Source organism: Plectropomus leopardus, chromosome 3 (assembly GCF_008729295.1).
Source record: "Plectropomus leopardus isolate mb chromosome 3, YSFRI_Pleo_2.0, whole genome shotgun sequence".
In the NCBI taxonomy this organism is placed as follows: domain Eukaryota; kingdom Metazoa; phylum Chordata; class Actinopteri; order Perciformes; family Serranidae; genus Plectropomus; species Plectropomus leopardus.
Genome location: NC_056465.1, coordinates 29328222 through 29350068, shown reverse-complemented (window position 1 = coordinate 29350068; position 21847 = coordinate 29328222). Strand labels below are relative to the sequence as shown.

Genomic DNA, 21847 nt, shown 5'->3' with positions numbered 1-21847 from the left:
AAACAAATATCTTCTGATAAAAATGAAAACATCATTAAAATGCCACACCTGCCAGTACTCTGCATCTACCTTCTGCCTCCACCACCGAAATCAATCAATTTAGCTTTCAAAGTGACAACGAGAAGTGGCTGAAATGACTGGCTAGGCAATAACTGACAGCAGCTAATAACTCTGGCCTAAATCTCTCCTCCGTTCAGGAAAGGCTGCGACAGCTACATCTTCATTTCACACTGTGGATCCCACTAATGGAACAGGTGGGTATGAAAGTGTAATTTTACCTTGGAGAGGCCTGAAAGCTCAGCAGACTTTGAAATGGAAATTCAAAGTGAGGAGATGTAAAAAAAAAAAAAAAAAAAAGGCGACTTTATTGAGGTGTCTAGCTGCTCAGCCGCAGAATATTAGGAGCACCACACAGTGATAGTAGCATGTTTTTACACACGTCATGGGGACACAAACACGTGCACACACCTGCAGATGTCAATACTGCAGCAATTCCTGACTGTCAGCTGCAGACGTCTACCTGTGTGTTTGTGGGAATGTGATGCCTGCCCACGGTGTGAGTCAACATGAGTCAGTACAAATACACATCAGGGGGAGAGTAGTAACATTCACAACATCAGTGGACATTTCTCCTGGACACAAGGCTGGTGGGGATGTTGTATTGGATTGATATGTCAAGAGTGTGTGCGTCCTATACTCCCTCAGGGAGGTTTTGCTGCTCGTGAAGAAACTGGCAGGGTTCAGTAGCAGCACCCTGTTCTCTGGGCAAAGCTAAAAACAGCTCAGTCCTCTCGGCAAAATCACACACAAACACACACAAGTGCTCAAACTCTTATGCAATTTCAGTATGTTTTTTTCATTACTGAGCTCCCAGATCAGAACCAAGCTTAGTGATCCTCACTGATCCTCAAAATGCAGTCAAAGCAGAGAGAAAAAATATCCTTTTACGGCGAGAGGAGAGGAGAGGAGGGGAGAGGAGACTGACTAAAGTCATGGGAGCGGATCATACAAACAAACAGGTTGGTAATCAGCCTGTGACTCCCGTTATTGCTGAGAGCAGCATCCTCTGCCACTAGTGACTCAGTAGAGGGTAATCTGCTCGAACTACAGAGGGAAAACAGTTGCACAACAGTGAGGGGAACTGTTGCTCATATCTGTACAGAGCGATATACACAAACATACACCTGCAGATGTAGTGTGACATCTAGGGCTGAGTGTAGACAAAAGTCAAAAACTCCTCCTTCCTGTTGGAGCACTGTTGGAATATATATATATGTACAGTTCAGTTTTTGATTGAATTACACTCTCGCAGCACAGACTGTACTCTGGGCACAGACGAAGCAGCAGAGCAGCAGGTGCAGTGAAAGTGAAACTGAGCTGTTCATTCTACTGGGTCTAAAAGTGTGCTTTCACTCACAGAAAGCTGCTCCTCTCATCCAGCAACTTGATCTGATAAGCTCTGATCTGATCGACTGATCAATTATCCACTCTGCATCTCCACAAACTGCTGCTGAGGGGGAAAATAAAAGGAGAGGCTGCATTCACAGACCCACAAAAACTGATACAGAAGGACACGCAGCCAAGGAAAAAAATGACTTAAATTGCTTCATATTCATCATGTGCTTCAGTTTTAACAAGGATAACAGTCTGCTATCATCCACATGCCGTCAGCCATTGCGTTTATCCCAGCATTTGAACGCTACGCAACACAGACCACCTCTGCAGGCTGCAGTCTGAGCGAACACATAGAGTGCAGATCATCTGATGCCGCTGTTATGTAGCAGCCTCAGGTATACGGTTGGTTACTCAGCAAGGCGTACTCTATCATTTACCATCTTACCTACAGAAAGCTGCCTCTCTGTGCACAGTGTGATGCTGAACTGCCTGTGGTTTCAAGGAGAAATCCTTTCCACAGCTACCGTATATACACGGATGAATGCCCGCAGATATACTGATAGGCAGAAAGCAGCCTTGGCCTTTTGGAAAATACAGTGCAGCAAATAACAGTGTGCAGCCGCTGATCTACCTTCAGAGTGTATAGAAAATGAAACCTCTTCTACAAGCTGCTCCCAGAAAAACGGAGGACAGGGAGTCTGGAGAGGAGTGAAGAAAGTATTTTTCCCTGCAGGGCAAGGAAAGCAATAATCACACACTGATGGGATTTTGAAGCAGAACGTGTCACAATTTGGACGCAACACAACCTTGTAACTGTGACATCACAAACTAGGAGGCATCAGGGACAGAATTATGGATGTAAAAGCATAGGCAGCGGTGGCTCCTTTCTTTCAGTTTCTGTTTACAATATGCTTGTAACTACAATACAGGAACAGAGTAATGATGTAGTCAGATTTAATTTATGAGTGCAATATCTAAAAAAAAACAACACAGTTAACCAGCAATGAGATCAGCAAACTTAGAAAAAACATATATGTACTGAAAGAGAAATAGTCATTAAGAATCAATAGTAATTATTATTGCACCAAAATTACTCTGACATTTGTTACAAATTCCCAAAGCATTACAGTATTAAGTAACTCATAAATCTTCAAATCTGACCAACCAGAACAATAAATTCAGCACAGAAACTTTTTGTCAGTTCTTACCACACTGTGTAAAATTGAACATCAGTTGTTTCTTAATAATCATTTTAATCAATTCGATTTTCGAAAAAGCTTATCTGGGGCTTATCTCAGCATCTACTGGGCGACAGGCAGGGTACACAGAGTACAGGCCACCAGTCTATCACAGGGCTGACACACATAGACAAACAAATTAATTACAAGTAATTTAGAGTTTCCGCCTCACCTCACACGCATGATTTAGGACTGCGGAGAAAACCAACACAGACACAGGGTAAACATGCAAACACAGAGAGGCTCCAGCTGGCTAGAAAAGGTTCGAATCGAGGACGCTGTTACTGTGAGGCTACCATGAAAAATTCATATGCAATAATGACAATTGGGGGTTGACCGATATTGGTGGAACTGGAGCCAATTCAGTGTTGTGGAATAACTGCCGTCTTTTGGCCTGAGCGTCCTGAATGTTGTAAGTTACAGCATGAAGAGCAGAGGACAAATGAAAGAGCGTACAGGTCCGAGTGGAGAAAACAACCAAGAGACAGAGACTGCCTCTTGATTTACTGTATACATGTACAATTTATAGTTTCAAGGTTATATTTTTGGTATTTTGCAACTGTGGTACACTGTGTAATTTGTGGCTCATTTTATTTTACAGACAAAGAACTGAGAGATCATTTTGATCAGATTTTCTGAATATCTGAAGGCGAATCATTTATGTTAACATATACAACTATAACTCTTATTTTGTTGTAATTGTATGTTCTTATAATTAACAAATATTATCAGTGTTTCTGTCATATGATCAAGAATATTATCACAAAAATGCCCTGAAATACTGTGATATTATTTTAAGGCTATATTGCCTACCCCTAGTCCACATATCTCTGTAGCATCATGGTACTTAGTGTAGCTCTGCATTACCCCGGTTCATGACTGCTGCAGTGAACATCCCTCCTTATTTCCTCTACACCAGATAGGCTATAGGTGTAATTACTGAAGCAGCCACCATCCAAACTCTAATTCAGTGTGGCTGTATAAGATAACTTTGACAGCTTCATGCTCCAGGTGCTGCTTATGAAATAATAATAGCCTGCGCAGTGGGCACAGTAACTCTCCTAATTGAAAACAGCAGGTCTTTGCCTTATTTCTCCTCTGGGGGAAGGCAGGGCAGTGTGACACTGCAGTCATTTAAGAGTAAAACTGAGCTAGGGCCTAAACCAGTGGCACATATAACCTTTTACAGCTGCAAAGTCACCACGACAGAAGAAAATATAGCCTTGGATTCTTTCTCTCCTCCCTGTCTGTATCTACTCTCCCCCTCACTCATCTTCCCAGCAGCTATCACTCAGAAAAATGAGAAACCCCGGCCAAGCAGCACAAGGACAGACAGAAGCAAACAAACGCTGTGGTGTCTATAGCTCCTGTAGAACACATCCCCCCACTTGCAGACAAATCAGCAGAACATAAGACGCAACTGAACTGCGTCATCATCTGCGTAAAATAATATGACATCAAACAACCTGGCAGAGGGTCAAAATCCCATATAAACCCTGTGCATTGGCCACCGGGATAGAAACGGATACTGGCACTGGCACGCGCAGCCCACAGAGGGAGAAAGAGAGAGAGGAGGGAGACCTTGCAGAGCGAAGAAGGTGGAAGCAAATAGATGGTAAATTCCACAGAAGGCAACCACCCTTTGTGCCTCTGTCAGCAATTCTGACGGGCCTTGCCTCAAGCGGAGGACAGAGGAAAACACAGACGGGCTGATGGATGGGGACAAATGAGAGAGGAGAGGAGAGGAGAGGAGAGGAGAGGAGAGGATTGAAGGTTGAAGGTTGAAGGTGAGAGGTGTTGAGTACGAGGGAGATAAATGCTGTCGTGCTGAGAGCAGACTATAGGGACAAATTACGACGGCCTGCCTGACGATGAGGAGATTTGAATGGTACTAAAGTCTCAGACTGATATTTAACAGCCAGCTGTGACACCCACAAACAGAGTTGTATTCACACAGTCAGAGCAGCTGAGCCGCTGCAATTACACAAGATCTGACTTTAACCCATCTCTCAGTTTGAGCACTTTGACATGAACATCTACAGCAGTGATACTCTTACTCTCCTCTCCAATATGTCGCTAGGTGGCCCACCAAAGTGATTCACACTGGATACTGTTTTTTGTACTTAAGGTGCATAAAACAGTTTAAAAATAGAGCTTGTTTATCAAAACAGTGCTAATGTAGGATCCCTGCAGCTCCCAACAGAGGTCCTATAGCTAAGCCCCTATTGTCCTAAAATCCTAGAAACGTCCTTAATTCCAAGAAACGTGCTAAAATTCTAGAAATGTCCTGTAATCCTAGAAACATCCTACAATCCGAGAAACGTCCTAAAATCAGAGAAACATGCTAAAATCCTAGAAATGTCCTAAAATCCTACAAACATCCTAACATCTAGGAAATGTCCCAATATCCTAAAAATGTCTGAAAAACACAGAAACATGTAAGGCGCTGATGCAACTGGCCCCTGGCCTTCTATCATTTTGCAAAAGTGACCCCAAAACAAAGCAAGGTGAGTGTCTCTAATCTACAAAATCTCTGTCAAACAAGACAAGACCTACTTAGATGACATTTCCATTCATTCCTATTGACCAGTGCCAATGCCAGATTGTTATTATACTGCCACAGAAATGAGCACAATCACTAGGTTTTACTCATATTAGTTGAATAGTCTTTAATGGACTCTCCCCTTTAAGACCCTTTGCTAACAATTGTTGTTTGGGCGTCACAGTGTGAAGCACGCCTACCCCTCCCTGCTGCAGGGTGACAACAGCTTTGCGTCAGACGAGGAGACACTCAGAGCTACTGTAGATTACCAACACAAATACTGAGATCAGGTTAAATGTAGGTTCACCTTTACTGTGCTAATTAATTCAAACAGATTGAATCAAAGCTAAAGCAGTGTGCTGTCTGATAATATCACTCACTTTAAGCTGCACATTTATTGGTGAAATAGATTAATGTGCTGTAATTCTGATTTAAGAATTTGATAGCATCTCCTCTTAACATTATGATTAAAAGAACAGAGTTTAAGTGAGTTTTCCCCAAAGATCTCCAGAACAATTTTGAGGCTTTAAAATACGTCAGAAAAAAACATTAATAAAATCCTATTTCGCATGTCTGAGCATTTTTAAAACTTTTGAAAGATGAATTTAAGTCACTTTTAAACCAATTAAAGCCTTATTTTAAGTTTTATGAATTCAATGCATTTTAAGGATCCCTGGGAATCCTGTACTACATTTCTGCCCATTTATCCCTCTGAATAGTACACACTTGAACTTTAAGCTCACAAGTTTTTAGAGCACATATTGGATGATTTGGCCCAAAATTTAAAGACACATGTTGGTAATAAATATTAAGTGTGAAATCACACACATACACATTTTTCTGTATATTGGAAATTGCATCCCTTTCTGTATGTTTTACGTAGTTTAATAGCTGTGTCAGCAGAATAACTCCACGTTTGTTTCACTGGATGACTTCTTACAAAGTATCGACTAAACAGGCTTTTTCTTTAATGGGACTTTAAGCACTCATAAAATGCTGCCCTAATTGCATATTGGAGCAGCGCTATAACGTTGATGGGCATAATTGAAATATGCCTTGCCTCAGCAATATTTACAAAAAACTACAGCATTAGCCGATTCATAGCTTAATAAAGCTGAGGTTAAATGGGGTAACAAGGTTGCAGATGTTGCTGTGTTAAAAAACAAGAAGCTTAACAGTCAGTGGCATTTTTCAGTCTGATATACTATCCAATGTAATCTCACTACAAATCATATCATGCTGTGAAGGTTAGCTTTTACCATATTTTGACGTTCTTTCTCAGCCAATGTCATGTCAAGCAAAAATACAAAACAGATAGGTAAAATGCTGATTGTCTGTAAACCCATTGACCTGAATTAGTTTGGCAGGGTGGAGGCGTACTCAATAATGCATCAGTTTGACGCTGTTTATCTGGACATGCAAGCTCACACTCTTTATTCAGTAGGGTCTGTGTTTTCCATTGCATGCAGAGGAGCACTGACTGAGAAGGTGCACACTTATGAAATCAACCCGGGTACATGAGACACGTGCCAGTGAGCATGCTGGAAAAAAAGCATCTGCAGCCAAAGGCATCTAAAGACTTTTTCATTTTTCACCATCTGATACAGCTAAGCTCAACCACAGCAGCCCTCACAAGACAGGCCTTTGATTCATGAGCCTGTTCTGAGCTCTTGTCAGAGTCAGCACTTTCCTCACCAGGGACAATGAAACTAAACTATGATGTACAGTGAACACAGGCAGTGAACACGACATGACTGACTGCTGTTAGACTCCAGAGCCCGACATTTAGCTTCAGGCAGCTGTATGCACATACAGACCACATCTATTAGTATTCTTTACAATCAACACTTGGCTATATCAAATATCATTGTAACACTGAGTGGCACTCAGCTCTATGCTGATGATGCAGTGTTTTATCACAATGCTCATTCTGTGAGCTTGGCTATTGAACAACTGCCGCTTGCTTTTAACAGTCCCAACATGTGTTGTTTTAAATGTGTGTGAAACCAAATCTAAGTTGATTTTCAAAATAAAAACCGATTAGCTCACTCCTAACATGTGACCTCTCTCTGTAAGAGGAGGGCATCATTAGGCAGGTTTCCATTAACCCTGACGTTTATTCGTGAAGGCATTTGTAAAAAAAAAAAAAAATAGTCAAACTTGTTCCACAGATTAATCTCAGCTACATAAATAAATCCAGAAGTGAGAAAGCCTACTTTCACACACGCTGCTCCATCAACAGATTTTTGAACCCAAGCAACAGCTGAGAGGAGGGTTTTTATATCTTAGCATAATACCCTCCTCATCTCTCATCACTGATACCCCGACAGCAAATGCAGTCTGTAGCTTTATAATACAAACAGCCTCAACATACAGCAGTAAGAAAGCAGCTAACGACCTCAAGAAACCAGGTTTGGGAAAACTCTGACTGCACTGAAGTGCCTGAGAAAACTCTCTAATTGTCTCCTGAATTACACAATCAATGCATCCCTGTTACAGATATTTGAGAGTTTAAAAAACTGATGTTGGCTTTTCATTTTTTAAACATCAACACATAACATAAACAAGCATTTCAATGTGGATCCTTAAAGTTTGTAAGTCTGTACTGTAAGCACTAAGCAGGACATTTACCACTGAATAAACTTGTGCTAAATCTGGCTTTTCTGTACTGCAGTTTCTTGTTACTTATCAGCCAACATAATGCACACACAATACCAATATGATTAAAAAATAAATAAAAGTCTGCTTATACAGCAACCTGAGTTGAGGTCTGATCATTTTCATAAAATATGATGGTCTCAACTGCTCATAGGCGCTTTAAACTAAACTCATTTCTGCTATGTCAGGACAGGATCAGTGCAGGTATTAATGATAAAATGAATGGTGGCTGAATTCCATTTAGCCGCCTCAGTTTCAGGGTCCCTAGAATTGTGTCACACTGTCATGACATTATTGCAAAATGAGCCATAGTTATTGTTATTAGAAGCTGTGTTTTGGCAACTATGAATGAATAAATGACTATTTTATTTTCGTGTCTGGTCATTTACATAACCCATCCCTCATGGGATTCTTCAGACACATTAACCAAAAACAAACTGACAGTTCTGAGATGTTAACCATCATCCAACAGCACAACACATAGAGACCATCATCAAGCAAAAAAAGACAGAACTCACACAACCAACGCTTAGAGACATATATCAAAAAGACACAAAACACAAACACGACCCAGAGTACAAGATACAATACAAAGATCCAAACAAGACAAAAATACATCTAAATGAATCACTACCAAACCGATCTGAACACTATTTGATCCAGTTCACATCACAAAAGACCGCAGTCCATACAAAACAGAGTCAGAGGGATGCATCAAATGTTACCTTTCTTCTCCATAGCTGAAGCCTCCTACAGACTGTGAGATTTTAGTATTCTTCTAAGTTTAGTGCAAACTACGCTGTGCAACATGCATCTAATAAACTTGGGTACAACGTCACGTTTGATGTATGTATACTGTACGATAACAATGCCTACTCAACAGCAGACTACCACATGTGCCATCAACGGTAATTTGCAAGGACATAGCGTCACTAGCCTGCATCATCCATCTAGTGAAAAGACAAAACTGAAAACAAACATGAAGCCAGCCCTCGTTATAGTGCTGAAGTAAGAGATTAGTAGATGCAGGTCGTAACAGCAGTCACACAGCGCGATGCTCGCCCCCGTTTTTGAGTCACAACCAAAGATATTGCCATGTGCTCTGCATGTTTGGCCTCTTTTTTTTTTACAAAAATATTTAATTAATGTACAATTTTCCATACCTATCAAATCTAAATCAGGAATGCAAACTTAGAAAAAGAGAGAGATGACTGGTTGCTCTGTAGACTATAACCAAACGTGGGTCAAAAACTTGTGTTGGGTGCTCATGGAAAACAGGAACCAACAGGAAGGAAATCCAGGCACCCCAAAAATGTGAGGAAGAATCCCATTAAAAAGCCGTTATTGTAGCTGCTAAATCATTAAAAAAGCCAACATGTCTACTGGTCTTCGTCAGGGCTTTAAAAACAATGTGAACTTTTTAAACAATATTTGTCGTAAATTATGACATATAGGGTACCATAGAAGAAGATCATATTCATTTTCCACCTCATTTAGTTCACAATACTTGCAAATTATTTCATCTTCAATCACACCTCTGGGTCTTTCAGTTTCAATAGATGGTGGTTATATATCACATCTAAGTTCTGCCCAGAGTGATCTCTGACTTTTAGGTGAGGGGTTCTTGACATTTTAGGCTATGAGATGTAAAATGTCAGCTGAAAACAAAAGTCTATGTGTGTTTTAGTGCCGATAACAAGAAAGCACTCATAAAATATATCAAAATATCACAATGTCTGGTCTAACTGCTAAGTGTCTCAGCCTGTCATAGATAGCCACAGTGGCTGCAGCTTGTGCATCTGCCCTCCTCATTGCAGAAATGTGTATTTTCTGGTTCCAGTAAATGCCAATATGGTGGTAAATGGTGCACCCAAATTGAAGCTTTAATGTTGTTTCTGGAGACATAATGGGTTACAGTCGTGTCTTTTTGTTTTCTGCAGTCTGTGGGTGACAGGTGGTGATAAGTCTAAGTGCCGAAGGCTGGGGAAAAGGCAAGAGGAGGGGTAAGAGAAATTTTGTTCCTGAGGAGAAGGTGGTCATAAATCTTAGCTACACCCCTGGCTCTGTCTATATGTCAAACCTAGTAATAAGATGTACAGCTATACTATGCACATATCATATTACTCTTTCAATATCGATTCATTTCGTAGGGTTGCTGAGTTGCTGACTTGACACGACTCTAACTACATTAATGCACCACACACATTACACAGTAAAACATATTAAAACATTAGTGTGTAACTTTACCTGCCTCTCATTCATTTAGCTAAGTTAGCTGCTAGCCTAGCTTACCGATTCCTTGCTAGCAAAGATGAGTCGGGAATTTCTGTCCACAGCATCAGATGCAAATGGATGTCAGGGATATTAGATAAACATTAACGACGGGTATGGTTTATTTTTTTTTTTAAAAAAAAGGTAATAAAGTACCCATGTCTGCGGCGTCCATCCCGTAGCTAACTCCAACCACCGTGTCCCCATCATCGGATGCTGCGGCCCCGGATAGCGGGCTCCCGTCCCTGGCCTCCGACAGCCCGACCGCTCCCTCGGCTGCTGCTTCCATTCAGCCTTCCGGAGGAAAAACAGGCAAGCCCTCCGAATGAAAGTCCCACAGCGGCGGCGCGATCCCGGCGAGAGGACGGGGAAGTGTGTCGCTTGATACGCGGCGGTGTTCACACGGAGGAATATGTGATAGTTATCCACAACGGTCCCCTCATCTGTGCGGTGTTTCCTCACGACGGCGGAGCAGCGTCCGTCCGCTCCTCTCAGGTCCACTGCACCGCACTTGCTGCTGCCTCTGTGCCGCTGCTCACAGGGTTTTGTTGCCGGGCACGGTGGCTCCCTCTGCAGGAGGCCGAGGGAGCTGCAGCCAGGAGCTCAGAGCCTCCTCTCTGAATCACATGCAGAGGTCAGCTTTATTTATTTATTTTTATGTGTCTCTTTCTGTATTCATTTTGCTGGTTTTACTCTATTTATCTGTTCTTTATCCTTCTGATGCCCTGTTCTTACATCCTTTTATTTTTTAAAATGTATCTACTTGTTCACCTATCTCTTTTAAAACTGTTTTTATTTTCTTATCCTTGCTTTATCCCTACTGATGTGATGTGATGTCATTGTCTTGTATTATTTCTTTTTTGCTTTTATTCTTACATTAAAAAAAATCTTCATCCGTAGTACTTAACTTGCCTTTTATGATCTGCCTGTTTTATTACTTTTATTCATTTTATTTGCTTTATACTTGTTGACCATTTGTATTCACATTTTATTCTTGCCTTTTTGTTTGACTTCGGCAGGCCTTTCTCTGTTTGGCCTGACTGTTAATTTGTGGGGTGTTTTTTTTATTTATTTTCTTATTCTCTCTATATATACTCTCTATTTCTTTATTTCTATCTTTTTTGTTCTGAATTAATATCAATATATTATTATGTTATGTTATGTTATGTTATGTTATGTTATGTTATGTTATGTTATGGCAATCAGTCTCCTGGATTTTTTAAAGTAAAATCCTATTCTGTGTCACAGCTATCTCTACTGTGTTTATCTCCCAAGAAAGCACTAATTTGTATCATAACAGCGCCTGTCAAATAAATACGTACTGCATTGCTGTACTTCTGAATGAGACCAATGTCCAAAAGAAAGACTGTGACATAAAAACATTGTTCTGCCCACAAGAACAAATCTCACAGTTTCATTTTAAGCTCTAGCGCTCACTCATAAATGGTTTTCTGACACACACTTGCATTTTTCAAGGTGACAGAAATGGATTTTCTGTCTTTTTTTTCCTCCACCATTTCCACAGAATGAAAGATCACTGAGCACTACAAAATTGCAAAACACAAACACATCTGTTCTATTAGCAACACCAATCTAATACCACATGATATGACTGAAATGTGGATGTTTTCCTGACAGACAATAAACAACACAGACAAAAATACCATTAGAACAATATCTTTTATTATGAAAGAAATGCCACGCATTAATCTACTAAAAGAGTTAATGAACCATTTAGAGCCTATTTCTCCTTCTCGCCACAGAACCAAGTGGATACAAACTTGGTAATCCTCCCAGGAGGTTTGCACGCCATTTTCATCAGGCCTGCTCTGCCCGCCATGCGGGTTTATGAACAGGCCGTCACTGGTCTGGGGTGGACTCAAACTATATCCACTGGTGTTTGGAGAGAAGGAAAAAAGAGCTATAAAAGGCGTTAGGAAGACAAAATGGAGGCATCAGTCATCAGTTAGATGTTTACAAGTATCTGCCAAGATCCTTTTCCACCACCTGGAAGGAAAGCAAGAGAAGCTGACATCAGTTGTGCTAATGAAAATACATAAACAACTGGAGAGACACAACAATATGCACAAAGTGTGTGAGTTATGGCAGTAAACAAATCTTGCAAAGTTTTAATGAATTGTGGACTACAGATGTCAGTTTATATAAAAAAGGTCAATTCAAAAGAAAGTAATCTCTCAGTTTTTCCCTTTTGTTTATTCATTCAACATATTAATTATGTACACAGTGTTATATCTAGTGGTTTCACATGAGAAGATGCTTCCCAGTGTCTCATGGCCTCTGAGGGCAAATATTGACACTGCCACATATTGTTTATTATTGTTATTGTTATTGTATGTTTGTACGTACACTCGGATCATCCAGGGGTCCATATCTCTTCATCACCTGACCCTCTCTGTTGATCAAAAACTAGAGAGGAAGAAGAACAAGAGAAAATTTAAATTGAGTGAACATGAAATTTACAAACTAAAAAAGTACCACAGCTAAGCAAATGGAAGGCCAGGATTAACAAAATCTAGATCATAATAAACAACAGGATTAGGAATCTAGCTAAACTGTTTCATGTGATATGGAAGAAAATACTGAAAGCAAATATGATACACAAAAAAATCCTAAAAATATGTATTCTTGAACCAAATGTTTTTTTTTTATGTACTTTTATTGATTTTATTACTATAATAATAATAATAATAATAATAATAATAATAATAATAATAATAATAATATTTTTTCTTTTTAACTTTTTAAATGTTGGATCGTGAATTGGGATGGGAGCTAAATACTGTAGGTACTGTAAAAATGGATTACTCCATTCTCTTTTTTTCTTTTCTGAGAACTTTATTAAGAGATTTTAGTTGAACAAATAAAGATTATTATAAAAACTAAAACAGCATCAGCAACAACAACAAACATTTTTTTGAAAAGCATTTAGGCTTCCTCCAGTAATTATTTGATACCGGGAAAATATGGTATATTGTTTCATGATGACAACAATATAGATAAAGAACACCTTCTTAGCATTGATGATGCACAAGAATAAGAATAGAAAATTAATTGTCAGCTCTATCAACTCTAAATCTATCATCAATATCTGTCTTTCTATTAAAATAAAAAAAATTTACCTTGGTGAAATTCCACTTGATACTACTGCAGGAGTGGAAACAAATCACATGTTAGGAAATATTCACAATAATTATCAATTGATGTAGAGGATCTGGCTCTTATTCTATCAAAGGTATCATGTCAATATAGTATCAGTATATATCATCACTTACTTTCCCAGGAAGCCTTTCCCATTAGGCTGATCTTTCAACCACTTCCACAAAGGATGAGCATCGTCCCCGTTCACATTGATCTTACTGAACATGTCAAACTGGGCGTTGTGGGACTGAGCAAACTGCTTGATCTGAGCATCAGTGCCGGGCTCCTTCAAAGGAAAACAAGTTGGGAGAAATGAGTGGTCGACTCTATTCAAGCCCTCAGCTGAAGTGTCCTTCTAAACCAGTGAGTAAAAGCTGACTTCATTTCTTATATTATGTTGATTTTCCTTGGTTACATGTTTGTGAATGTCATGGTTACAAAGTGTTTTGTGAATAAACACATCTGTATCAGTAAAAAATACATTATAAGGTCTCTTTTGTAAAACGCACATTCCCAGTGATATGACATGCTCAGTTCACAAGCTCAGACCTGTCCTAGCGTTGCCTTTTATCAAAACACTGTTACACACCTGGTTCCCAAACTGGTTAGAAGGGAAGGCGAGGATGCGTAAACCTCTCTCAGTGTACCTGGCGTGCATGTCAGCAAACTGAGAGTAGTTTATTTCGGTTTTACCTCATTTAGAGGCAACGTTGGTGATGATGACAACATTCCCCCTGAAAATACAAAGAGACACACACAGTGTTTCAGTGATGGCAGGCTTGTGTTACAGGATGCTGCAGCAAAGTTAGGCAGCCACAGATACATTTACCTGTATTTTTCCAAGGAAACCAAATTGCCATCAATATCTGTTGCTGAGAAGTCATAAATAGACGTAGCCGTCTGCCAGTCCTCTGTCGGAGCAGACTTAAAAAAACAAACAAAAAAAACAACTTGAGAAATGGGAGCTTATTTTAAAATACACTTTTATCCTGCTTAATGCATATTAGATAACAAGTAATGTCGCAGATACTGCACAGATATACACATTTACCCAGAAAATATACCTTTAAAGATTCTAAATATCTCATAAAAAAAAAGTTTGCAACTCATTTGAAAATGAAAACAAATATCTCACAGGGGTTCATTTATTTGCACAATAATAATAAGATATAAATTATATAAAATAGACGTAACCTAATTTCAGTGCCAGTGAGGAGGAACACTTATTTGTTCAAAGTCCTCCCCTATTTAAATAACAAAAAAACACTGACATAACTCCTCAAAATGAAAAACAAATAATAAAGAAACAAACAACACATAAAAATACATCTAAAATAGCACAAAAATATTTATACACACACAAGAAAACAGTGATGAAAGAAGAAGAAAAAATAGCATAAATAAATAAAAAATGCATAATAAATGGATTAAATATCATATATAATAAATGAAAATAAAACTAATGAACACATCCAATGATCAACAAAAATTAAAGTTCAACAAAATCTGAAATTGTACAAAAGCAAGTTCCCTTTTGCAATATAAGCCAGAGTTTCCGTCCTACTCTCATTTTTTCTTACCATAGCCTGCAGCAGGACAGAGAAAAGGACAGCGGACCCTATCAGACGCATGACTGCCCTTCAGTAAGGTCCTCTGAAGGCAGGACGCAATCAAATCTGTAACCTCCCTGAGGGGCTTAAGGTGCAACTTCACTGTCAGATCACAAATCAGCTACTGAGAGAGAGAGCACGATCCAGCGTCCTCATGTAAAGAGAGCGGGTGATCATTAACAGAATTGATAGGCTGTGATTCTCCAATAGGTCCCTCTCTGCTGCTGACTAATAGATCCACATCAGAGCTGCACATGAACTGCAGTCCACAGTCCACAAAGTTATCATAATCTCTTCACAAAACATGACTCCTTTTAAAGGCAAAAATTAGGCTGTGTGGGGTTGAGCCTCACGTGGCTGGAGCAAAGGACAACAGTCTGAAGAAACACATAAACTTGTTAGGTAATGACCTTAATATCACGATGAAAAACAAAATAATTACACCAGTAAATCAGCACACGTGATAAACTCAGAAATCTTGCCCCATAAAGTCATAAAGACTGAGCCCAGTTCAGTCAAATAATCATAATCCGAGAAAACAACAGAGTTGGTGTTTCAAGCAATTACAAAATACTAATCCACGGTATGTTTTCTGAACTCAAACAGGTCTGTACTCGCCCACAAAAATCTAGGCTGCAATAACAATCTGGGAATATCAGTACAGCCAAAGCAGTAGTTAGGCAATACACTGATCTGATTTTTACAAGATTATTTCACAGTTTTCTGGCTACGTGGGAATCATGCTTCTTGGCTTGGCTTTGACTAAAGGTTACACCCTATTCCATTAAATCTTTACAGCTGGGCAATGTATCAATATTATATGAAAATTGTTATATGACATTAAATATCATCTAAAACTTTGGATATCACAATATTGGAAATTATGTCTTTTCTTGGTTTTGAAGGCTACATTACAGTAAAGTGACGCAATTTTCTGAACTTACCCAACTGTCCTAGTTGATCTGTTATTTGCTTTTCATAATATACACATTATTGATGATTAATTGTCAAAAATCTCATTGCCTAAATATTTTGTTAAAGTACCAAGTCAACCCTAAAATCTTATTGCAATATAAATATTGAGGTATTTGGTCAGAAATATTGTGATTTTTGTACTCTCCATATTGCCAGCTCTAATAGATACTTTACTGTGCAATTCAAATTTAGAATTAAGCCGCAAAAGATATGTGTTAATGAAAATAACAAATGAAATATGTTTTGAGAAAGAATAATGTTTTAAGAAGTACTATTGTCGATTGACAATATGGAAGATAAAACAAAGATTTCTATGGGTTGTGCAAACTTATTTTTGCATGATAAGAAAAAGCAAGCAGAGGAGTCCCCTTAATATTCATGTAGTAGCCAAACTCTATGTTCAGTTACATACATATTTTTACACATCATGTACAGCTTATTCTAATACAGCTACATTGGGCATATTTAAAATAAGACTTTATTAATCCCACACTGGGGAAATTCACATTACAGCAGCTCAAGAGTCAAAAGCAGGAGAAAATGAAAAAAAAGTGATTTCAGTGCCAAATGATAATATAACAAAAATGCAAGTTAGATAAAATAAAATAATATGAAACTTATATACACCTTTTAGTCATACAGATAGGCCTATAGTTTATCCTTGATTGATAGTTGCACAGGTTATTATGTTGTATTCCTTAATAGTACAATAGGTCTAACATAGTACTTTGCATTTTCTATTCAATGTGTAAGTTTTTGACTGTTGCAGTACTTTGCCTTATTTCCATTTTTCTTAATATATCTATTGTATATTTAATGTATGCAACAAAAAACAAAGCAAATTCTGTGTAAGTGAAACCTGATTTGCAGTAAATCCTTCTCTGGTTCTATTCTGGTTCTCCAATTTCCTATTAAGAGAACTTCATAATTCTTCCCCACACATTTATTTTTCAGATGTATTACTTATTTTACTTCACAAAATCCATATTTTATTACGATAGTTAGTGAAACTTTGTTGCATAAAAGATGCTGATCAGCTGAGCTTAATTTCCATTGCTTGCATAATAAAGCTTCATCTGTAACAGGCGACGACCTTGTGTTATAAAACCTATCAATGACTGAACATGACTGTTGAGCCTATCAGCTGGAGGCAGCAGGCAGATGAGGGTACTGCTGCACAAACATCCGGTTTTACAAATCACATCAGCTACCTCTGTGCTATGTTCACACTTTAAACACCCTTTATTAAATAACATGCAGGAACATGCTAAGATGCACTGCCTGTGTAGTGTTTATAATCGTGCACCAGCAGTATTGACAGACAAGAAAGGATTATAAACTGTATGAGACCGTAGATCGTTGTGCGAAGTCACGAAAATACCGAATGGACATATCGCCCTGGAGACACTAACTTCACCCCCCAAAAAGCATTATTACTTATTTACAGATTTATGCGGTAAAACAGTGGTTACAGCTGTTTCAAACATTTCTGTCATGCAAATTAGAAATCAAAGGAGCACCCACACCACACATACCAAGCAGCTACCATGTAGGTTTACGTTACCGTTGGGGATAAAACAAAGTACAGTACCATCGCCAGTAGTACTCCGCTGGTCGCCACAGCCCCAAAGATCAAAATAACAATTAACGGCCTCATTTTTTTCTAAATTGAGGCCACATTTATTCCAATCAATAGCTCTACTGTCGCTGCTGACTCCGCCCTGCAGTTTTGTTGTGAAACATCGGTGTGTCTGAATACAACCATTCATAGAATTTATTATTAATATTATTATTATTATTATTACCACGGTAGGTAATATCATTATAATGAGAAAAAAGTGTAAAAATTATTTAATAAATAATTTAAAAAAAACAAAAAAACAACTAATCTTTTCCAAAACTCCACCCATACACTACTTCCGTCATCAACCTGCGTCGCTCAAATCGGTAACGTGCGTCGCGTTGTTCACAGGAGCTGAATTGACAAATTAACAAAATAAATAAACTTTCAACTAAATCCAGAGTAAGTGAACCATTTGAGACGATATGGATGACGAAGAAGAAACTTACAGACTATGGAAGATTCGTAAAACCATCATGCAGGTGCGTTAAATGTTTATTTTTCTTTTTCACAGCTTGCTAGCTTAGCATGTAGCTTAGCTGAAGCAGAGGTTCCGCTCTGTGCTGTTGGATACTGGAGGTTTTGTTGATTTGTTTATTGATCATTTGTCTCTAGCTGTGGATTTTGTCTGTGTGATTAAACAGCAGGAAGTGCCATTTAGTTTACAGAACTGGCATTTTCTTTAAAGAGTCACATAATCAAAAAGAAATAATATAGAAATAATAAAATAAGTTAGTCGTAAATGAAAGTAAAAAACACACAATGCTCCTACGTGAGAAGAAAACAAAAATTAACAAACGTGCTAAGGCTTGACATAGAAATTAGTAGTTAAATAACAATGTGACAGAGAGAGTAAGTGTAGCCACATCACGCAGGAGCAAAGTTGTCAAAAAACAACGTACACGAGGAAAAAGTAACGCAGCTCACTTAACGCCGCACAAATTTAATGAAGACAACTTTTCCATCCTACTTGGATCTTCGTCAGTTCAAAATGTTTAAAAAGATGAAACAGCACCTGTATTTGTACGTTATGCACAGCTGGTTAACCGTCTGAACCACTCATGGTGGTTAAACAATTAACAATCAATAAGAAATTACCTAAAACAACAACAGAAAAGGTATAAAGAGAAGGAAAACAGTGATGTAGAGGCTGTATTGCAAAATATTTAACATGTCTCAATTAATAAAAAATATAAAGATTCTTTATTTCACCGTTCATTTTTATATCAGAATACTTTGAAATTCATCATCGGTTTACCTAACCTGTATTAAATTGTATTTCATTAAGGTTGAAGTTAAATAAAGCATTGCATCTTAAATAAAGGTATAAAATACATCAAAAGTAGCAGTAATGATGACATTCACAGTAGCTGTTCTCTTTTATTCAATAAAATAATTCCATATTTTGATAAATTGTTATGTTTTCCACTTCACAATACATGGCAGTCTCTCTAAAAGCCACGTAGTTTGCAGTCTCTTTCAAGCATAAGCTCACAGGGGATATTTGCATATTTTTCCAGAACAGCAGAGTCATTATCCTGACATGAAAAACGCAACAGTCTATCAGCACTGACTGCTGCATAGTGTTGACAAATAAGTTCTTTACCTAAAAAGAAAACTTAGGGGTGTTTACCTAAAATGCATAGGTTTGCTTGTAGGGGAACATTCTCACTCGCCATCTGGGATATGCTTTGCAGATCAAGTTAATGCCAGTAGAGTTTTTCAGAGAGCACTAACCTTACTCCGTCTGTAAAACCCACACCCCAGGACGGAGATTTCAAACCCTAAATAAAGACCTAGCGTCAACCGTAAAGACCAATAATGGAAACCCATACATTGCCCTCTAACTACTGACAGAGGTGGTTTAAAAGCTGGTGTAAAACCCTGCCTGAGCACACTCGCTTTTTCAAGTTTGCCTTTAAATATTATAAACTGTTCTGTCCTTTCATTGACTTAACAGTCTCAACTTTACACCCTCAGCTGTGCCATGACAGAGGCTACCTAGTGACACAGGACGAGTTAGACCAAACACTGGAGGAGTTCAAGAGTCAGTTTGGAGACAAGCCCAGCGAGGGTCGACCCAGACGCACAGACCTCACAGTGCTGGTGGCACACAATGATGACCCCACTGACCAGATGTTTGTTTTCTTTCCTGGTACGTTTATACCTATTAATAGATACTAGGTCTAGTATTTCTTTATGAAGATACACAAATTTTCCTGGAATTAAAGATGATGCCAGAATATAGCCTTTAATGAGCAAAAAATGTGATCTATTTATGGCTATGCCTATGTCACATATGTCTTTGTTTTCACTTTTCAGAGGAGCCCAAGGTGGGAATCAAGACGATTAAGATGTACTGTCAGAGGATGCAGGAGGAGAACATCACACGAGCCATCATTGTTGTTCAGATGGGCATGACACCGTCAGCCAAACAGGTAAACATCTACATGACATTTAACAAACACAAAAATATATACAAAAAAGATAAAACGTGATTTCTGACCGTCTCTTGCAATGATTCTTTTTGCTATTTCACTCTCTGTCTGTTTTGGTTCTTGCTCTCTCAGTAAATTCATTTAATGATTCCTTACAGTCTCTAGTTGACATGGCCCCCAAATACATATTGGAACAGTTTCTACAGCAGGAGCTGCTTATTAACATCACAGAGCACGAGGTAAACAACAGACCGTAATAAATTCCCAAATGATTTTCTGGCTCAGATCTATAGTTACATTTTTGGTTTGATGCATTTTTCTTTGTTTCTTTCAGCTTGTTCCAGAGCACATTGTTATGACAAAAGAGGAAGTGACTGAACTGCTGGCAAGATAGTATCCTTACACACACACTGTGATATTTAGTTATTGAATTTAAGATTTTTTAAAAATCAGATTTGCCTGCAGAAAATGCACTTGGGTCATTTTCTTGGGATTTGTAAGAAACGGCAGTTGATTTAGCTAAAAAACACCACTGAGCTATATCTAGTGTCTTTATGAGACTCAACTCTAAATGAAATGATATATTTGTTATCCCTAACATTTTTACCTCAGTAAATTGAAGGAAAGTCAGTTGCCGAGGATCCAGGCTGGGGACCCTGTGGCTCGCTACTTTGGCTTGAAAAGGGGGCAGGTAAACGTGTCCAATAATGATAATAGATACAAATTTTAATTATTACAAGCGTGCATGGTGTTGTGTGACCTTGGATTGCTTCTCTGATAAAGTGCTTTTCAATAAAAGAGTGTTAGCACTAAGATAGGTTTTTAGACCCCTGATTTTTTACAAGACATGTTTTAGACATTTAAAGGCTTATTCTGGCTCATAATGATTTGAGTCTCTTAGGACTTGTAGCAATGTTGCAGGTTTTCAAACCTCAGCAATTACTTTGATTAAAACAATGTTCTTAGTATTGATAGGAACGGTGTCCAAAGACTGTAATATACAGTACTTTTGTAAACACACCGATTATTTGCATGTAATGTGTCAGCAGCTGTAATTCAAATGAACCTAAACCCATATTCAAATACAAGAAACATGCAGATTGTATTGAAAGTTTGCCCAGAAATCCAACAATAACAGTCCAGTCTAACATTCTGCTTTTTTTTCTCCAGGTAGTAAAGATCATCAGACCTAGTGAAACAGCCGGGAGGTACATCACATACAGACTGGTTCAGTGACAAACAGGTGAGTGCAGTTTGTTACAAAAGGTTGAGACAGTCACGCTGATAAAACACAACCTGTGATTTTAGGTGCATATATATATAAATATGTACACATACACACTTGTGCACAGTGTTGTATTTTTGTACTTTTTGTTTTGAGCTAAGACGATGATGACAAAACTCTACTCTCAACTTTTTTGTTTTCTATTCCAGATATTTTCCCGCCTCTACCTTTAAGAGGTACCGTGAAGGAAGCAGACCGCGTTACATCTCTCATCTCTCATCCATGGATTATTCCTTTGATTCTGACTAGAGTTTAAATTTGAGTTTTTCTTGTAATTACCAATTTTGTAAAATAAACTGTTGAAAAAGACATCAAATGGTTTACACAAGATGATTTAGTTTGCATAGTCTCATCCATTCTGTACATTTAAAAAACAACTACATTTTTTAAACTTTAAGAAGGACATAACTTAATTCTATCTGCATCATACTGTGAGGAGTTTAGAAGCCTACCTTCTTTTTTCTTTTGAAAGGCATGTTGTAGCTGCTGTGGACAGAAACTTTTAGGACTGAAGCAGCTGAAAACCACCACCCACTGTAGTGAACAGTTCCCTTAGTGCCCTCCCAGCTACCAGGGAAGTGAATACATGCGTCACTGAGAATTTTTGCCAGTGATAGCGCCTACACTCATTTTGTTCCTGCTCACCTTTAGTCAC

General features: G+C 38.4%; 3 protein-coding genes across 6 annotated transcripts in view; 1 reads left to right on the top strand and 2 right to left on the bottom strand.

The window, feature by feature from the left end:
• Positions 1–10597, bottom strand: part of pip5k1ca (phosphatidylinositol-4-phosphate 5-kinase, type I, gamma a) — a 61470-nt gene extending 50873 nt beyond the window's left edge. For both annotated transcript variants that reach the window (XM_042482431.1, XM_042482439.1), the window contains exon 1: positions 10261–10597. In XM_042482431.1, the coding sequence (XP_042338365.1) occupies positions 10261–10393 (133 nt within the window). In that variant the 5' untranslated portion in view covers positions 10394–10597. The remainder of the gene's footprint in view (positions 1–10260) is intronic.
• Positions 10598–11765: 1168 nt separating this feature from the next.
• gpx4a (glutathione peroxidase 4a) lies at positions 11766–21683 on the bottom strand. 3 transcript variants are annotated; one of them, XM_042482421.1, is made up of 7 exons: positions 21645–21683; positions 14093–14187; positions 13853–13997; positions 13398–13549; positions 13245–13269; positions 12472–12531; positions 11766–12111 (listed from the first exon to the last, which is right to left on the bottom strand). In XM_042482421.1, the coding sequence occupies exons 1-7, from the start codon at positions 21666–21668 to the stop codon at positions 12079–12081; spliced, it is 534 nt and encodes a 177-aa protein (XP_042338355.1). In that variant the 5' UTR covers positions 21669–21683; the 3' UTR covers positions 11766–12078. The 3 variants fall into 3 exon arrangements, with proteins under 3 accessions (XP_042338355.1, XP_042338345.1, XP_042338348.1); XM_042482411.1 differs by lacking the exon at positions 21645–21683 and adding an exon at positions 17440–17561; XM_042482414.1 differs by lacking the exon at positions 21645–21683 and adding an exon at positions 14844–15414.
• polr2eb (RNA polymerase II, I and III subunit E, b) lies at positions 17791–21525 on the top strand. Its single transcript, XM_042482405.1, has 8 exons — positions 17791–17951; positions 19450–19624; positions 19792–19907; positions 20066–20146; positions 20242–20300; positions 20520–20598; positions 21078–21150; positions 21342–21525. The coding sequence occupies exons 1-7, from the start codon at positions 17895–17897 to the stop codon at positions 21141–21143; spliced, it is 633 nt and encodes a 210-aa protein (XP_042338339.1). The 5' UTR covers positions 17791–17894; the 3' UTR covers positions 21144–21150; positions 21342–21525.
• Positions 21684–21847: the final 164 nt, after the last annotated feature.

What these genes read in the sequence shown, in the direction of transcription:
- polr2eb (XM_042482405.1), top strand. Translation starts at nt 17,895, where the DNA reads ATGGATGACGAAGAAGAAACTTACAGACTATGGAAGATTCGTAAAACC. An exon ending in TTCGTAAAACCATCATGCAG is followed by an intron (nt 17,952 to 19,449) that starts GTGCGTTAAATG and finishes TTACACCCTCAG; the next exon opens with CTGTGCCATGACAGAGGCTA. An exon ending in TTAACATCACAGAGCACGAG is followed by an intron (nt 20,147 to 20,241) that starts GTAAACAACAGA and finishes TGTTTCTTTCAG; the next exon opens with CTTGTTCCAGAGCACATTGT.